The sequence below is a fragment of the Cryptomeria japonica genome, chromosome 10 (genome assembly GCF_030272615.1).
Source record: "Cryptomeria japonica chromosome 10, Sugi_1.0, whole genome shotgun sequence".
Taxonomy (NCBI): Eukaryota; Viridiplantae; Streptophyta; class Pinopsida; order Cupressales; family Cupressaceae; genus Cryptomeria; species Cryptomeria japonica.
In genome coordinates, this window is record NC_081414.1 from 200,396,105 (window position 1) to 200,416,123 (window position 20,019).

At 33.9% G+C, this 20,019-nt stretch overlaps 1 protein-coding gene across 3 annotated transcripts in view; it reads right to left on the reverse strand.

Annotated features, from left to right (window-relative positions):
- The window catches only part of LOC131044455 (protein OSB3, chloroplastic/mitochondrial), a 118,009-nt gene extending 115,515 nt beyond the window's left edge, over nt 1-2,494 (reverse strand). For all 3 annotated transcript variants that reach the window (XM_057977783.1, XM_057977782.1, XM_057977781.1), the window contains exon 1: nt 2,007-2,494. In XM_057977783.1, the coding sequence (XP_057833766.1) occupies nt 2,007-2,368 (362 nt within the window). In that variant the 5' untranslated portion in view covers nt 2,369-2,494. The remainder of the gene's footprint in view (nt 1-2,006) is intronic.
- Between the last annotated feature and the right edge of the window lie 17,525 nt (nt 2,495-20,019).

Below are 20,019 nucleotides of genomic sequence, written 5' to 3' on the forward strand. Positions count from 1 at the left end.
GAATGATATATCGACTACTTTATAATTCAGAAAAATGAGGTTAAGCAATGTCTAACCACGCTGTTTATAATGTTCTGTTCGCATTTCTTTGGATAAGTTCTGTAATGACAGGCCTTTTAGGATAATTGGCTGAGGAAGTTTTCTAGCTTGATAGATAAAATTTCATCTGAAATAGCATACTAAATGTTACTAACAATTTTGGCAAGTTATTGAAATACTAACCATGCAGGAGGAGCAAGGCCATCTCTAAACAAATAACAGGAACTATAAGCAATCTACGCTCAAATCAGAGCCAGGGTTCAAGGAGTCCGGTGATAACTGAAAATTGTAATCAAGGGCTTGTAAGGGAGAGAAAATATCCTCCCACCTGCTCACCCTAGCCTGGGGTGCTGATGTATTATTTAAAACCTGTGAATATTTGTATTTAGATGTAGAGATTATCTGGACTATGGTCCTGGGCAAGGCCAGAGGTTTTCTCGCCTCCACTCTTTCCTACCGGCGCCCGCACGATTGGAGTAATGTAAAATTTCAAAAATGATTAATAAAATTCTTGGCTTCAGCCTCTTACCGATCCAAAAAAAATAAAAATAAAAATAAAATAAAATAATCAGATAATCTATTCAACAATATACAAGCGTATATAAAAAGATTACAAGGACGACATTCTAAATTAAGAACAAGTCGTTTAAAGTGAACTACTAAAAAGCTAAACACTAAATAAAGCTTAAAAGCTAATTAACTAAAAAGAAAAAGCTAAATGCTAAATAAAGCTTAAAAGTTAATTAACTAAAAAGCTAAATGACCATTAAACAAGGAAATAAATATAGGTGACTAAAATATAATTAAATATTCTAATAATCTCTAAATCCTTTTTGTTGAAGAATCTTCTAGTTCTATAACATTAATAACTATGATTGTTAATATATACCATCTCTAAGTCCTTTTCATGTTGAAGAATCTTTTAGTTCTATAACATGAATAACTAACATTGTTAAAAATATATCATCTCTAAGTCTTTGCTAGTTTACAAAGATAAATTATGATTATTTATAGTCAAAAAAGCAAGTCTAAGACACATAATTATACATCCATCTGACTTGAGGGAAAAGGCATCTTTTATGAAGCTTCTAGGAAGGGAAATTCTTTGACATTTTTCAATGGCATAAGAGGAGAGGGGAAGGAAAGGCATTTTTTAAGAAGCTTATCGGAAAAGGATTTTTTGGATTTCCGGAAGAGAAGAGGTGACATGAAAAGCATTTTTTAAGAAGATTGTAGAAGGGATTGTTTGGATGTTTCATCCCTCGAAGAGAAGAGGGAAAGAGAGAGGATTTTCTTTTACGAGCTTGTAGGCAAGGGATCTTTTCGAAAATTTTCAGCCATGGAAGAGGTGAGGGCATGCTTAAGAAGCTTAAGGGGATATTTTTGAATTTTTCACACCGAAAAGGAGAGAGGAAGCCAATAAGTAGACATACCCATCTGCAACTAATCCATCACTACGTTAGTAGAAAGACCACCTCTATTATAACATCACTCCATTAACATAAAAATCATGATATATTAGACTGTATGTTGCCACAGACCAAGCCTTACATCCAATATGAAATGGATGTTAAGATCAAATTTAATGCTACTCCATCTCTTGTTATCTATCATAGAAAAACAAAAGAATCAGCAAATGAGAACCAGATAGGAGTACATTAAAACGCATTTAAACATATCTTAACAATGATACTATATCTGAACAGACAAAATGATATCGGATTAAAAATGAGCCTGACCTAACATGAACTTCAAAAGAAAAAAAGAGTGGGACCCCTGTTTCCATATTCGATGGTATCACTCACTCGTCCTCAAGCGTAGAAAAAATAACAGTATCTCATGGCGAGAATTGAATCGTGTAGGTTTTATGAAGAACAAAACAAAAACCGATTTAAAAAACATTCAGAATAATTCGAAGAGACTATAAAAACATTATTATTAGGCTCACTAAATATTCAGAAGCATACCAAGTAGGTTCCGATGTCTTGCTATTTAATTTGGCTGCAAGATTAGTCGAAACAAAAGCTTTCCCTGTACTCGTATATCTCAACTCAACGGGGCCACCTATGAATCCTATCAACTGGACCTTGTTGGCTAACTCCTCCTGCCATGGTATTGTTTCTGGCCGAGGGAACTTTTGGGCCCCCTCAAATTTTCTAGCATCCCTTTGTAGGCCGCTAAAAGTAGCCGCAGGGTTAACAGCAGAAGAATTTCCGGGCGCCGAAGCGAATGAAAATGCAAATGCACGTTGTTTATTGCCAAGGAGACAAAGGCGTGCAGAGGTATGAGATAGTGTCGTGCGCGGAATCACTAGAGAAGCCAACGCCATGCCTGCACTTGAAATGCTTTCACCTTGCAGAATGAAATGGGTTATTTACCCAGACCTTCAAATCAGGGTTTTATGCGCTGTCCCTTCAAAACGGTACTATTCTCTTCGCTACATTTTTTTAAAATGCTTCAAAAGTTCTCTTATATAGTACTCCCCGCTGCACGGCAGCAATCTATGACGATAAGGATTTTTAAATTTTCGCGAAAGCTATTCAAATATTTATATTTATTTTTCTTCTAAATAGAATTCCAATATTATTCGATATATCCCACTTTCCTCTCCATAGTGTAATATATTAGCATTTGTATCTTAAGTAGGTGTAAGGGTTAGGGTCATAGGAAAGTATTTGTAAGTTACAATACAATCGTGGAAATGATCAAAAATATTATAAGCAAACATGATTACATTGATATGTAATTTCTCCACAAAAATAGTGTAGTTTTAAAGAGAAATAGTTAAAGTATTTACATACAGTTTTGTTTGAGATATTAAAACAATATCAATATTACACATTTGGTCATATTGAATGAGAAGAATGTTTATTTTGAGAATTTTAATTTTTAAGATTCTAAAGTTGGTTATTTTGTGTGGTTGCATAGTATGAGCTTGAGGAAAGCTTTTTGGTTATTCCTTAATTTCGTTATGCACATTGAAAGAAGAAGTTAGTGAATTTTTAGGAGGAATGCATGGATGGTCTTATGTAAAAGGTAAAAAACTGTAGAAATGGTAAACTTTGTGAAAGGAAAGGAAGCATTAAGCATTTGACGTAGCAATTTGTGAATATCAAGTAAGATCATGTACACCATGAAATTAATAAGATAGCAGGTTTTTTAATTTGTAATCATTCCTGTATGAAGACAGTAACAAAAAGAGAAAAATTGAATTATTTTGTACAAAATCTTAAACTCAAATTTGTGTACCTTTACTTATTACAATGAGAGTTGATGTAGTAGGGACTCCTTTTTCCTAATAATTATGTACGGATTATTTTTCATTCTTGAATATCGATGAAAGCAGAATGGTGGTTCTATACAAAGGTCCTTTATTGATTTAACTCTCGGTACAACTGTAAAAGTTAACCCTTGTCTTTTTGTTTTACCTGTATCAATTGTTGCTTTGGGTAGTGATAGTCCTTGGGATTTATGTATGGTGATCGCTCATGCCATGGATAGTAGTATTTGTCTATTATTACCTCAGGATATCGGTATTATAGGTATATTTTTTGGGTCATCTTGGTTCCAAGGTACACCATTGTAATTATCAAATCAAACAACTACATACAAACAAAAATCTGGAGGTTTAGAGCCAATTGTGTACACAATATCTAGCACCTCTCCAAGTGACCCATTGACAAGGCCTACTTGAATCCATAGGTTTTTTGTTGGCATTGTTCATTGGCCCCCACGTAGGAGGAGTTCTTTTGGAAGTTGGTCGACATCATTATCACTATAAATGGTTTAATGTGTGTTTGTATTGCAAAACTAAGTGCAACAAGAAGATTTAGTAGTTTAAGGATTTTTTGTTGTGTGTCCTCACTAAATCATTAGTAGAGTATAGTTGCATTGATTGGTCAAATTCATTTTGTTCATCAAGACATAGTGATTTGTTTGTGATGTTCATTAGTAATTCCCAATGTTGTTCAGTTGGTTCTACATCATGCATGTTTTATAATATTTGATGGAAGCCAATTTGAGTTTGATTGTCACCTTGTTGACGAATATTATTTGTAGTGTAACAATTGTAGTGAATTGCTCCCATAAGAATCTAGCATTTGAATGTGATGCATAGATAGGTTTGTCCATAATAGGTGGTAGTTGTGCCAAGTCACCAACAAGAACGATAGATGTCCTGCCAAAGCACAGGTGTTGTTGGTGGGGGAAAGCCTCATGTAATCTATAATCTATTTTCAATAGTAAATTTGGACCTATGAAGCTCATCTCATCAACAAGGAGGTCTTTTATGTGTCTCATATCTTCTTGAAATATTAATAGTGACCGTCCCTTTAATGGTAGCATTTCTCTTATTGGAATCTTAAGGACCATAGAATGTATAGTCGAGGCATGTATGTTGAATGTTGCAATTCCTTTAGGAGCAACAACAAGGAGCGAGTTATATTTTTTTATGCTAAAATTCAAATTGCATGTTTAATGCAATGTATTAGGTAGGATTTGCATGTCCCTATTGTTCCTTGTATGATCACGTGAATGACTGCTTGAATAAATTATCATTATAATGTTCTTTAATAATGGTAAGTGCTAATTCTTATTTGGAAGATAGTGGATATACTGGATCATTGAACTGTAATGTGGATTGTTCATCTTGTTGGGACATCTTGTTTGTCCTTATGAAATGTTTTGCAATGTTATGTAACTATGGAGGAATTGAGCATTCACCCCAATTGTTCATATTATCAAAGACACGTCTACCAAGCATTTCAAGGACATTTAGATATCCACCACTAGCAAGCCCAATTTGTTATAGAAACTCCTATTCATTCATTTGTATTGTATTTCTTATATCTATCTCATTGTCAATGTCTTCATCTTATTCTTGGTTATCATCTATATCAACTAGGTGATCAACATGCCACACATAGTATTTATTTGCATTCTTTGCTTCCAATTTGCAATGGTGTCATCTTTGGTGAGACCTATATTGATATAAATCTTACAAAAATTCTTGTAGAGAAGTAGCTCACTCCAGCAAAAAGTTTCAAATTATTTAGAATCTTCATCCGGTATAGCATAGAATCAAGGAAAGACATTGACAATTGCCTTTTCTTTCCTATTTTTTCATTTGCACCCTTTTTGAGTGGAAGAAAATTAGAATGATCTAGTCAATACAATCAATGTCATTGTTTCTATGTCAACAGGGAATTGTATGTAGGATTGTAGATATCTCAATTGTAATGTATTTTCATTTTGTTTTCTTTTGATTCAATGGAATACTTTCCTTCCAACATTTAGTGTCTATTGGTAAACAGATTTGTCATTGTGTTCGTTTACTTGAAACTGACCCTGTTTGCCCGATGAGCAGTGACAAGCGTTCCAACAGTTGGAGAGATCGTTCTGTGAAACAAGATCTTCCTCTGCGTTTGAGAGGGGCAGCTCCCTCGTATGATAGGGATGTTTAGGATTTTCGTGTACTTTTAACCTAAAAGTACATAAAGGAGAAAACATAGAACTAAAAAGAAATAAAGATAGAAACCCCAACAATAGACATACGACCATCAACTAAGATTTCTCAAATTCGCAACAAATTACAAGGGGAGTTTATAAGGTAATATGCTTAGCCATGAGATGACGATAAAGAAGAATGACAAATCTCAACATACAGAGAGATAAGATACTTCAAAACATTCAAACTAAGATACCAAAGGTTGCTTGTGCATCATCACATCAATTGTACAAATCACATATGCATAAAAAGACTACCAATTTGACATACGAGAAATCAACAATGATAACACATTAATACATTTAGAACACACGAACTAAGACGTATTCTTCATTATCCTTTTGAAAATATACAAGTCCCAAATACTTTCTATACATAGTGCAAATCAAAATGTCATTACAAGTTTCTCCTAGAATTCCAGCAGAGTTTTCCCCTCTGTAAAAAGTCCCCCCTGTACACTAGAAATAGCCTTGTATTTATAGGCTTCCCAGAATAACCACCTTAGTAACTAACTTTATTCCTGGGTTGATAACTAACTCTTTTATGCGTGAATTTCAATGAGTTAGTAACCTACACTTTTATGAGCAAAAGAAGTCAACTTTCTAACCTTGGGTTACAATAAGTGACATAAGTCACTTTTTTTACAAAAATTACAAAAAGAATTTCAAACCCATTAAATTGAACAAATAATTTGTTGTCAATTTTATCAAGGTGGCCTCCATCTTCATTTGCTTCATTTGATCTTGTAATCACTTCACCATCTATTCCATATGTCGGTATCTTGATCATTGAAATAAGGTATTCATCTGCCAATATCTTTTGTTTGAGGAGACACCCATTGTGATCACATCAACTAGAATCCTTTACTGCCATCTTGCATGTTTGCCAATTATCTGTGAAAAATTTTTGTTGTCATAAACTAACCCACATGTCATCTTTTACAAAAATACAAATTCAAACTTGTAATATCGATGAAGAACCAAGTCATAAGCTATGTTGAGGCACTTCTATATCTTTATCCACTTCATCTGAAGTTGTCATCATCTTGTCATCTAACCATTTGAGATCACAACATGTCCATACATTAGTGCATTTCTCATCAAAATAAAGTAGTCATCCGTCCTCCAAAGACATAGATTACAACTGCATTAGCTAGATATCCTTCATGGTCACCTTGCATATCTGTGAATCCTCTTTGAGAAATTTGGCCATCATATCACATCCTCCATGTCACTCACACTTCCTTGGAGTTATAGAGCCTTTCTCATTCTGCAATCATTTCATTTCATTGTTTGAGATGATGTCTTTTCCTTTTGAGATACTTGAATAAATAGTTCATGCTCACTGTCTGATCCAAGCTTCCAGAATCACATGCATATCCATCAAGATGAACATGTCATTTTTTTTATGCTTCTCATTTGAATGCATGTTTACCATAGAGATGGTCAGTTCAATAAACTTTTGATAAAATCAAATACATTAGGCTTTGATGAATGGCCATCCCGTTGTTCTAAGCTTTCATGATCTGTACTTTGTAAACACGACATGCTATCAAATAACACATGGTATTGGCTATGCTTCCACCATTTACAGTGGTTGCTACTACAACATCTAACGCCTCAATCCTTTATGCTTTGCTGAGTACCGTGACTAAATTTGTGCATATCCTACGATCATTGCATTAAATGAGACCACATTTCTTTAAGGTGTCCTGTCAAGCAATTCACTGGATTAGATTATTATGGAATGACTGAATTGAAAGAACCTCCCAAGGGTCTACGCCATATATGAGTAGAAAGAAAGAACAATAATGATGAGACAACCGCAGTTGAATTTGTGCACAAGCACTTGAAATCGAGTTCACTTGCTATGTAAATGAGACCACCTTTCTTTAAGACATTTGTCAAGTAATTCACTTGAGTAAGAATAAGGGTGTTAACGTTCACTATTCTTATGGTGAGGGAATCACGAATGATATCCATGCAAGTTTTTCCTACCACTAATGTACTTCTGCTCATGTTGCCCCTCCCTCTTTAGCATTAGAGTAGGGTAGTAATAATAATTCTAAGAAATAGACGGGGTAGTGCTCCACCTCACATTGGTTCGTTGTGGCCTTGAGTATAGTTCGACAATTAACCAACAAGCATGCAGACCATAAATGAAACTTTAAGACAAATTGAACCAAAGCTATTCTTAATGGTGTAGTTTCGTTGACCTAGAGCCCCATTTCTGACTATATGTATTTGATCTTCGCTTCATTACCCAAGGATCAAGGCCCCCTCCCTATGGGCCTACCTACACATTGGTGGCTCCCTTATCGATTGATTGATGTTTCTCTAGGTCTAGATCTGCATGTACTAAGTTTGGCTTCCTCCTCGATCAGGAAGCAGAAGGGGGTTAAAATCATACTGCTCTTTACTCGCTCGATCGACTATACTCCCCCGCCATGGTCCACATTCTGCATATATATCTACCAAAACAGTTGCAACTACATGACTGGTGAAATTTTTTTGTCCTCTGCGCTTTGATGAATGTCATGACAAGTTTGAAGGCTTTCACTGGAACAGTGGGCAAAAAGATTGCAATGTTAAGGTTATGAAATGCCTACACCTTCTCTGAAGCATTCTATCAGGCAGTTCGCTTGTCATGTCTAAGCTTCACGACTTATGCTCCACGTGCATTTTCCACACTCCACATTTTGCCTGGGTTTTCTATCAAACAAATCAGGTACATTGCCTATGCATTCGCTTTATGGTTCGAACATTCCATTTTATCGTTGGCAGGGAGGATGTTGGCAAAGGTTGTTGAATTCGACCTTACAGTTGTGGATTGCACTTGCTTGATAGTTTCAAAATCATTTTCAATCACATACCATGAGACCACATTTCTTTGAGGGATTATGTCGAACAATTCACAAGCTATCTATGCTCTACGAAGCATTCATGTCTACCAAAACAAATGCAACCACAACATTTGACAAAAATCTTCTATCTCTGCTGCTTAAACGGTTTCCACCTTGGTTCGCTGGCAAGAGTATAATATGTAGCTTAATACCTTCTTTGATGCAATTTGTCAGATAGTTTGCCTGTCGTGATTATACTCTGCAATGCACATGTATTTTAACTGCTGTGTATATCTATCGAAACCATGTTTCTTTAAGGCATTTTGTCAGATAGTTTGCAGCCTATCTATGCCTTCCACGTTCTACATACATGTTTGCATTTCACGGCATAAATATGCTTCTTTATCTATGTTTTATTAGCATGCCAATGCGTTATTTATTCTTATTCATTCTGCAAACATAGCAGCCAAAAACATTCTCATAACACTTTGGTGGATGTCAATACTTATTCCAGAGCTTCCATTTCAGCACGGGCAGGGAGGATGCTGGCATGAGTTAGAGAGTCTACCAATGCAATGCGTGATTGAATCTTGACTCCACGTTGACATGTGTATTTCCTTAGCAACTACAACTTCAACCTCTGATGAAACCATTTCCTCTCTCCAATACATTTGATGAACATTCATAACCTGGTATTTGAAGCTTCTTTCTTTTTTCTATTCTTTCCTTTTGATTAAATTCATAAGAGGTTAAGAATGCTCAAAAAATGAGCATTTCTAACCTTCTTGACAAAGTGGGGCCTGTGAGGTTAAGAAATGAGGTTAGAAATGCTCACTTTTTGAGCATTCTTAACCTTTTTTGTGAGAGGTTAGAAATATGGGTTAGGAATGCTCAAAAAGTGAGCATTTCTAACCTTCTTGGCAAAAGGTTAAGAAATGAGGTTAAGAATGCTCAAAAACTGAGCATTTCTAACCTTCTGCTTCAAAGACTGTGATTTTGAACTCGGAAACCATTGATCATGGAGGGGACTAAAGGAGGAATGCAACGGATGTTTTTAAACAACTTTTTACCGCAACTGACCAGACATATTAAAATAATTTAAAATATTAAATTATTATTTGAAAAATAATTTAAATATTTTAAATTTATTGCTTTGGCTGGAGAAAAATGACATAACTTTCAAACGGTAGGGAGTTAGGTCCTGAAATTTGAAACACGCGTCAATAGTAGGAAAATGGGTCCACACAATTATTTACACCTCATGACGAATCCTTAAATGAGATATTTTAATCATTTTAGGGCAACAGACACCAAAAATTGAAAGTTTAATATTTGACAAATTACGAACTGGGTTCAAGCGAAGATTGGCCAAATGACACAAAATGATGCTAATGACATGCCTATCAAATGGTTTCCCTAAATTCTTGGTAATTTCCAAAATTCATCCATTTTTCATATTTTAACTGGCAACGACCTTGGATTGTGTGTTCACTGTTTATGCATAAAAACCTATTGGATCTTCATTCAACATTGAGACCAATTTGAAGTTTCAAATTTTAGGTATGCCAAATATGGGGGCAACAGTGTTATAAATGAGTAATTGTAAATAAAAAGCATTAGTTTTTGTAGCACATGGCATGTCTCTTATACACCTATATTGTAGTCTATAATGATCTAGCCATAAATTTATGATATGCTACTATTGCATGGTCTTCTACTAGTTGTTTTTTACATATATGTATTAGCATATCAATACAGGACTCTGATTTTCTTTCTGCTTTGGATGCATATTTTGCAATATACTTAAGAAAAAGTGCTTTTGATACAATTGGTTGACAATTTATATTAGCTCTCCATGTTGAAATCATTTTTGGGTCATGTATATTCAACATATCACTATTTCTTACAGGGGCATGTATTTTATTTCCAATTTAATCACATGATAAGGAAGAGCTAACACATTTGGTCCAACGAGCTTTATAATGACACTCTAAAAGTTGGCATTGCTTGTGTAGACATGTTGCTTCAGTACATTGTTGTGTGCCTTTGCACATAATTGATTAAATCTTCATATTCAACAACTGTACTTCTAGAGAAGATATTAGGTGTATTCAACAAGCAAGGATCTTCATGCAAAGATCGGTGTCATGTGTTGTTTCCATTTGTTTGAGTACATAGAGATCCTATTTTTATTAAGCTAGTTTATGAAATGGATGATGATGTTGTTCATGCTAACAATATTGATTCTAATGATTCTAATTATATGTATGAGATTGTTGATCCTAATCATGATTTATCTTCAAATTTTTCAAAATCATTAACCATAGCTCCTAGTTACAAACAAAGTGACTCATCATTAGAGCATGGTCCTTGTTTGGAACTTACAGTAGCTCCATCTATTGTCTTTGAAGTAGCTCCTCTTGCATCTTGTCCACCTTCCCAAAATAAATTTCAACAAGATTGGGAGGCAGGTGATTTGCTTGATTAGCTTCATTTGTGTCATAGATCCTCACTTGTATGTTCGTGATGTGTTTTTGTGTTCTGTAAGGTTCACTATAGATGACCCTTGTCACTTTGTTGCTACAAGGTAAGAAAGAGGTCGAATATGTTGTGACATTCTTTTATTTATAGTTCAAGTTTTCTATATGTTTTCCCTTGTGTTGTCTACTTGGGGATGATGCAAAGCGTTGAGATCTCTTTTGGTCTCTTACATGTTGACTCAAAAGACACATGTTCCCTTCTTTCATTGTCTTTACAATTCCACTACCTTTAGGGGATGAGATCAATTCCATACAAATATTAATGATATACATTATTTATCATATGAGCATACTAACCTCAAAGCTAGTGGATCTCTTATGTGCTTTTATGTTTTGTGACCATTATCCTTTGATTTGTCCTTTCTTGGGGGCATCTCATTATAGTAGCATGCTTGTCTTTTGGATGCATTCTACCTGAAAGCAATTGCTCCCGATAAGGCATATGCAATCACTTTAACATGGGGGCTTACACCCTACTCAATATTACACTTTATATACACAACATGGCATGTTTTGATACTCAAGTTACTTTGCAAACCGAGCCTTTTACTTTGTAATTTTGTATTTTTCTTTTTCATTATTCAAAGTAAGAAAATCTTACTAGGTTAGTAGTCTTGTGTTCTCTCTCTTTCCCCTTTTCTTATGATGTTCCTTTTATCTTGATATTAGAGTAGTAAGATCCTAAATTCCTCTGGGGCTTAGTGCATCTTGTTTCTTTGATATCTTGATGAAATTTTTCAATGCAAACCTTTGTACTTTACTGTGAGTATGCTTAATATCATACTCCCTCTAAAGTGAGGGCTAAATGTAACATCCCAAATTGTACTCGCCTACAATTTTGTCCTCACTTTGGTGTTTCATCCTCCAAGGATTGATTGCAATACCGATTTTGATCACACCACTCATTTACCTCAGTCTCATTAATTTTCTAGCTTAGCCCTTAGTTTGGAACACTTGATATGTAGGACCAAGATGTAACACACCCTGGTCCCAAATCAAGACCAAGACGTACCATGCCCTGGTCCTAAATTAGGACCAAGGAGTATACACCCCAGTCAAATTGGCCCCCTCTAACGGTCACCTTTGATGAGTAGGAAATCTAGGCCCATGTCGGCCTGTTGCGAAAATTCAATAGGATTTTCGACAAGCAAGTATAAAAGGAGGTCTACCCCTCTCATTTTAACCTTAATTCAATTCCTAATGGACTTCATTCAAAATCTCAATTACACTCTAGCTAATTTAAGTGAGCAAGCAATCAATATTTTATCAAGCATTGGAGTAGAAGTGAAGTCAAGATTCAAGCATTGGAAATGACATTCATTTTCTATGCTTTATGAAGGCAATCTACATGAAACCATAATTCCTTTATGGAGAGAAACAAAACTTCATTAAGGTATATAATTAGTGTTTCAATCATTTTCAACCTTTCCCTCAAAAGAAAAGTATTTTGTCGTAGTCTTTCATTTACATCTTTCAATTCAATTTCTTGGTTAATTCCAAAACCAAGGTTTGACCTAAAGTAAACCCATATTCCTAATATATTTCTCCTTTTCTCTATATGTAAGAACGGGTATAAAGTTGTAATCAGGAGGATTGATAAAATTCATAGAGAGGAATAGGGTTAGCTTTTGACGGCAAGAAATTTGGAGGACCATGACGAATTGATACTACCTGGTCTTAAAAAATCAGCCCAAACTTCTAGGAATAGATCCAAAACATATTATTTTGCTCAAATCCAGGTTGGTGGCTTTGTATGACAATTGTAGCTCACTATTTCTATCAGATTGCTTTAATAGTTCACTATCTTGTCCTAATCGTCAACAATTCAGTTTAATTCAATTCAAGGAGGAGAAAGCCCTATCCAAGGAACCTAATATCTGATAAGAATCTTGGTATTTCGAGGCTAGATCTATTAGATTCCTCTCCTCTTTAATGTAATGGTTAATTAGGTCTTTTAATGATTTTCTTATCTTAATTTATCCCTAACCCTAACTTTCCACCATTTACAGTAGTTACGCATGCAAATATTTGTACTTAACTCATAGTATCTTATGTTTGTGTTTTATAAAATTTAATTTTTGTGTTGTAATCATCTTTTTGGTCTTTCCTTTTAGCTAGAAAGAGGTCATTTTCTAGATATTAAAGGTCATTTTCTTTAAGTTCAATTATTAACAAATAAAATTTATCTTGTGTAAAGATTTACTTAGCTTTGTGTCCATACTTGAAAACTACAAATATGGATTATTTCCATGGTTTAAATATCTAACGTTTTTAGTTAAAGTTTTCTTTTTTTCAAAGGAGCTTCCCCTTTCTAATTTGAAGAAATATTTGTCTTTACATTGATCCATGATTTCATCAAACAATTAGTTACAAACTAAAAATCACTAAAATTAGTCATTTTGGTTTGAACTATATAAAAGTGCTTGGAAGCTAATTACAATGTGCACATAACTAGAAAAAATGAATTTAATGTCACACAAATTGACCATCTGATACTTATTGTTGGTGTAAATAATTATTCATTTTGGATATTATTACACTATACTTAAGTTTACTTAGGTACATGCATTTAATAGTAGTTTGGGTATGAGACACTTGGGTGTTTATGTCACATTGGAATAGTGTGTGTAGGAGAATTTCCACCTTTTATGGTGTTGATCTTATCTTGTTGTTACAATCCATCTCATGTGGAATATTATATTGTTTCTCCTACCTACCCACACCTATTTCCTAACTACCCTTGTTTCTTATTGAGCCACATGTCATGTTTGTTTTCTCACATACACCTAGCCTTGCCTATATAAGCAGGCTCATCTACATTGTTTGTACAGACAATCACGGGCAATCATTGAACAATCTTGTAACGATCCAATTGATCATATTTTGCATCTTGATAGAATACAGTTTATCCCTATCATATATTTTGTCTCTCTTATTTGTGTTTTCCATTGCCTCTAGATCTTGGCAAATTCTCACATGATATCAGAGCCATTAGAGTGCCATTGGTTTGCCAATTGAGAGAAATTTGGGGTTTGCATTTTGGAGTTTTCTATTGAGGTTATTATTGGAGCTTGTTGGGTCAAATCTAAGGTCACCATTGGATTGAGGAGGTCCAAGAAAGTCATTTTTGCCTTTTGTTTCATCCAAATCGGACTTCGAAGGCCAAATCTAGAGGCATTTGAAGTTTGAAGCTGCAGCGGAAATTTTCCAGACAATTTTCAAACAGTGATATCTCACTCATCCAGACTCTTTGTTTTGAGCAATTTTTTTTGTTTTGGAGTATAATTTCGTGATCTATACAATGGTGCAAGATTTTTCTATTTTTCGAATACAAGTTTTTTGGAAATCATGAAATCCTGATTTTTACAACTTTAGAGGCTTCATTTGGGCTCATATGGACTCCTTTTTAGGTGCCGTTTTTTTTGAGAGTGCATAATTTTTTGTCTACTTTCGTAATCTACCATTAGTTTGCAGTGATTGTTAGTAGAAATTGTACTTTCAGTATTTGGTCATTTTTTGGCCTATTTGGTACTTGTATTTTGCTTGGACCTCAGTTTAGATCACTGGCAGTATTTGTTGAAGTCTCTTATATCTCATTTTGAGAAATTGTAATCATTGAAATTAGAAGTACACTTTGCCATTAATTGCAAGTGCCAACATGATCTTTTTATGGGGGGTCAGTTGTTCATTTATATCTCTTGGTGAAATTTCATTCGAAGGCATCTTCATCTACAGTATTCTACAGGGCTTCTTTGTTGGTGGCATCATTTTCATGTTTCCACATTTGAATATTTTATCATGATGTATGCTCTTGCTTGAGCAATGTTGTACTCGCACTATCATAAAGTGCCACACCTCTTTGTATCTTGTCATTGTTGACTATTTGATGTAATCCTCTTGTACACGTAGATTAGGAATATCTTGTGAAACTTGGTGCATGGCTCCAGTTGAGACTTAGATTGTACACATTTGTGCATGGCTCTATGAGACTTGGATTGTGCCAGTATTTTTTTTATTTATGAGTATCCAGATGATGCTCAAAGCAGGTTGTCTCCATGCCTGATCTTCATTTTGTTGCAGTGAGTGATTCATTGTCATCGACATGGTAACTAGTTTTGTCACACTTTAACATTATTGGTGCATCATAGGCTCTCTTTCTTCCTTATGGGGAGGTATTTTGGTCATCATCATTGGACCATCTTTGCAGGAGATTCGACATTGAGGGAGGGCTTCATGGTCTTTCTTCTCTCTTATGGGGGGACATAATTTTTGTTCTTCTCATTCATCATTGAGAGCATTGTTTTGTTTGCTTTCATCGTCTCTCTTTTGGGGGAGGGTTTTTTCCCATTGGGTTTTTCTCTCTTTCTCCATTTATGGGAGATTGCATTTGCATTTGTACATGGGTACCTAACATGGCCTTGTAGCCGAGACCCATCTTGCATTTCTTAGTTGCATTGCAAATTTTAGTGCATTCCCCTAAGTTGCACTTAAGGGGGGGTGTTGGCATAAATAATTATTCATCTTGGATATTATTACACTATACTTAAGTTTACTTAGGTACATGCATTTAATAGTAGTTTGGGTATGAGAAACTTGGGTGTTTGTGTCACATTGGGATAGTGTGTGTAGGAGAATTTCCACCTTTTATGGTGTTGATCTTATATTGTTGTTACAATCCACCTCATGTGGAATATTATATTGTTTCTCCTACCTACCCACACCTATTTCCTACCTACCCTTGTTTATTATTGAGCCACATGTCATGTTTGTGTGCTCACATACACCTAGCCTTACCTATATAAGTAGGCTCATCTACATTGTTTGTACAGACAATCACGGGCAATCATTGAACAATCTTGTAATGATCCAGTTGATCATATTTTGCATCTTGATAGAATACAGTTTATTCCTATCATATATTTTGTCTCTCTTATTTGTCCTTTCCATTGCCTCTAGATCTTGGCAAATTCTCACACTTATACCTTAGAAAATATCCATTAATGGACCAAAAACTTCATGCTAGGTGTCAATAACATGTACACTCATTTATAATTAAAAAACAAGTACAAATATTAAAACTCAAATGTTGTTCTAAATTTATGTCTTTTTATCAAACTAAGTTTTTTCTTATTTTGCTAGAGGCCTATAAACATTGATATTCTCTTGGAATCTAATTACAAGCTTTCTCACACTAACTTTTGCTTTGGGAAAGACCTTATGAATTGAATTTTTTTTCATATAAAGTTGAAGCATCAAAATTTGCAATTGACCACTTTGTTTATTTTTATATCATACACATTGAAACCACCGCTTTCTATAATTGAATAAATACCATGACTTTTTTCAGATCACTCTAGTGATTGCAAGACTACCAACATATTTTAGATTTGTCTTGATAGTTGTAAAACCACCACTATTATTTTCAGATATGTTGTTCTATCATACACATTGAAACAATCACTTTCTACAATTGAGCTTATCATGACATTTTTGAGATCACCCTAGTGATTGCAAGACTAGTAACATATTTTAAATTTGCCTTGATAGTTGTAAAACCACCACTATTATTTTCAAATATGTTTCCTAAATATTCTCATAAAAATAGTGAACCCTTGCCCTTATAAAAAATTAAGAAAAAAAATCAAATTCCTATTCTAGATTCTTTATGATTACCCTTCCTTCTTAGATAGGTTTTTTATCCTATAAAATATTATTGAGACATTAAGAGAGGAAACATTTCACACACCTACTTGAAGTACCACCAAGGTTATTCTATTGTTGGTCTTTTTCATCCCACTTGCAAAAAAATCTTAGGCTCCTTCTAGTTTCTCTTTGTTTTCACTTAACACCACATCCCTAGGATGCATTATTGTTTATCATGTACCGGTCTCCCAAAAACAATAGTACTAGAGCTTCATATTATTCATTCACTAGGGGAGATCATACAACTAATAGTACTCATAATTGATTACCAAATGGAACTTTAGAAAGGGACATAGGTATAATATGAAAACATTATTTCTAACTACCTCAAAGATAGTGATTGTTCCATATTCTAGAATTTTGAATTTTTTTTTACTTCACCTTGTATTTGTTCCTTAGCTAGGGAAAACTATAAATTATCTCTCCCTTTAATATTGTGTTCCATATGATGTTGATCATATCTTATTTTATACCTCAATTAAGACATCTCTAGTTATACTTTTAATTTGAGTTGGGTTTGATGAATCCCACCAATAAACTTGCTTTAGTCACAAGTGTGTCCTTTTTTCAATTACTTATTTCAAAATAATGTCAAATGTTTGTTAGAAAAGTATCTTAGAAACACACTTCAAACATTAGATAATTGGTAGAGGAATGTATTGTTCTATTAGATGCATGTTGTACTCATGACAAAGACTCATCCCAATTGAAATTAAATATCGTTTGTTGATAAAAATGTAGGGATATCTAATTTAGGAGTTAACTTGTATTATATTAGACTACATAAAATTATTATCACTAGAAATATAAAACGTAATAACAAATAAATGACAAAGAAGATTGAAGTAATCACATAGAATTGTTAAATAAATAAAAAATACTTTGGGAAAACCCTCTCCAAAAAAGACCCAGCACCAAATTATTACCACCCAATATATTCTCATTAAAATGATATTACAATGCAATGAAAAAGTTCATTTTAGTGTCTTGATTCCGTGCTCCAAATTTAGCAAAATGTTGATAGATTTTCCATAGCATCTCCTTTCCCAAAAGTGCCATTGTGACAAATCATTATCTTAAGCTTCTTACTAATAGAGTTGGGAGATAATGGAACTACCAATGGTATTTACTAAAATCATGGTTACACATGCGAAGGGATCCCAAATATTACCTTTCATTTTCCCATGACCCTTCACCTACCACTTGTGAGTTTTCACAATCTCATGCCAAATACATCCACCCTGAGAATGACACCAAGTTTTCAACTTTATATTCAATCTTGAAGAGGTCCCCTCTTGTCTTGATGCATGTCCTTACATGCCCCCTTCATCAATTAAATTTTTCAATATTTCATACAACAATTACATTGAAGAACGTTAAAATTTCTAAATATGTCATCCCATACTCAACCACTAACATTGAAATGTTTCATAAATTACGCAATAGATTCCAATAGCATGTCTATCTCATCCACATTGATTAGAAAAATAAGCACAAAGAGAGATTACAACCGAAATGTTGCTATGAATCCTTGTTAGATTTTCTTCAAACCTAGGTTTTTCTTTGTTTTGTTGAATGCTTATAAACATTTTGAACCTCCTAGAACCCATATATAGGTTTTCTCACACTTACTCATGCTTTTGTGAAGATCCTCCTATGCATTAAAGTTTTCACATTTTAAATCAAATCATTAGAAGTAGTGACTATTTATTTCACCTTTGTTTTGCCATGCATATCAAAACCATTTCTTCTATTATTGAATTTGTTGCAGCATTTTTTAGACTGCCCAATGCTACATGATTGTTGTATTTCAAATTCATCCTAGCAATTGCAAAACCACCCATGAATGACAACCAAAAGTTTTAACTATCATAAACAAAAATGAATACTTGCACACATATTAAAACTTGGAAAAAAAACTCTCGATTCCTATGAATTTAGGCTTCTTCTAGAACTTTTATTGATTATACATACTATTTCTTTTTGCAATGTTCTTAAACAAATAAATTAAAACACTCACACCCCTAATGTAAACAATCTAACAAATTTTTAATAGAGAATTTCCTCTCCCATTCAAAGTTTACACAATTAATCTACCTTAGATACATTTAAATTTATAATCTTTTAAATTAAATTTTATCAAATGAAAACATAAATGAACTGGTTGCCCCAAATATATGTAGTTTTAGAAATTATATAACAGGATAAACCTTAGAAGCTTGCAAGTTTGCTCACATGTGCTCTTTACACTCAATTGTTGCTAAATTTTTCACACGCAGATACACAACACTTCCTCTAACAATCACTCAAAACATTATTCTTTCTTTGGATGAGTTGTTTTTGTTCAAACTGCTCCTCCTCTACCCTCAGCCTCATCACTGTACAAAATTATGAGCATGCATGGTTTCTAACATCTGTTGGGTTGTGTAATTCAATTCGTACAGGCCAAAGGAACGTAGTTCTTTGCTGCTAAATATATGATGAGGCTTTAATTGTTATATTGTATGGATCTATATACGATTGGGTTGTGTAGACTGTTGCAACACATTTCTATGGTGAGACAAATCACTGGTTCTCTCCCTCTATGTCAAGCTATTGTTGTTTATCACTCTACTGATTAATTATTCTAGTGTGTTTGCGAATTTCTTCCAAACCCAAAAACTAGAAAAGGCTTACACAAGGTCTCCAATAGTGTAAAAACATTATAAACTTGAGCTTTTGAAAAATACATTGAAGAGAGGATTGTTAAGTAAGGGTGAGTATTCATAAATACTTCCTCAATTTTAGGGACAACTTTGCAATTTATTTATGATTGTGTTAATTTAAATATCAGTCTTAACAAATTTACATCTCATTTACATTCATCTAATATATGTAATGACTTACATCAAAGAACAATGACATTTACAAATATATCCATGCAAGTCACCAATATGCCTCATCCATAAAATTCAATTTGAAAGAACTTCATTTACTCACTCTTCCTCTCTTTGCCCTTGTTGTACAAGACTTGTTTAATCTACTTAATACTCTATTTGAATTTGTCTTGGTTGTCTTATCGAGAGAGGACTAGCCATTATCCATGGGTACGTGACATCTTCTCTTTTCAACATTTGTCTCTTTGTTTTAGGCAAATGTGGATACATATTATAGACTATTTAAAAAAATATTAAACACAACACACTAAAGTTTATTATCAAAATATTCATATTCAAGATGTTAGGATTAGGCTTATCATTCACTTAGTATATCTTAAATCATGTTAATTCTAATTCAATTGCATAGATGATAAATAATGAATAATCTCCAAATGTGTTGGAGTGGGCTAAATGAGACATTTATGTGTGGGTAGAGATTATTTATTTATCATTATTTTTTTGAATAATTGG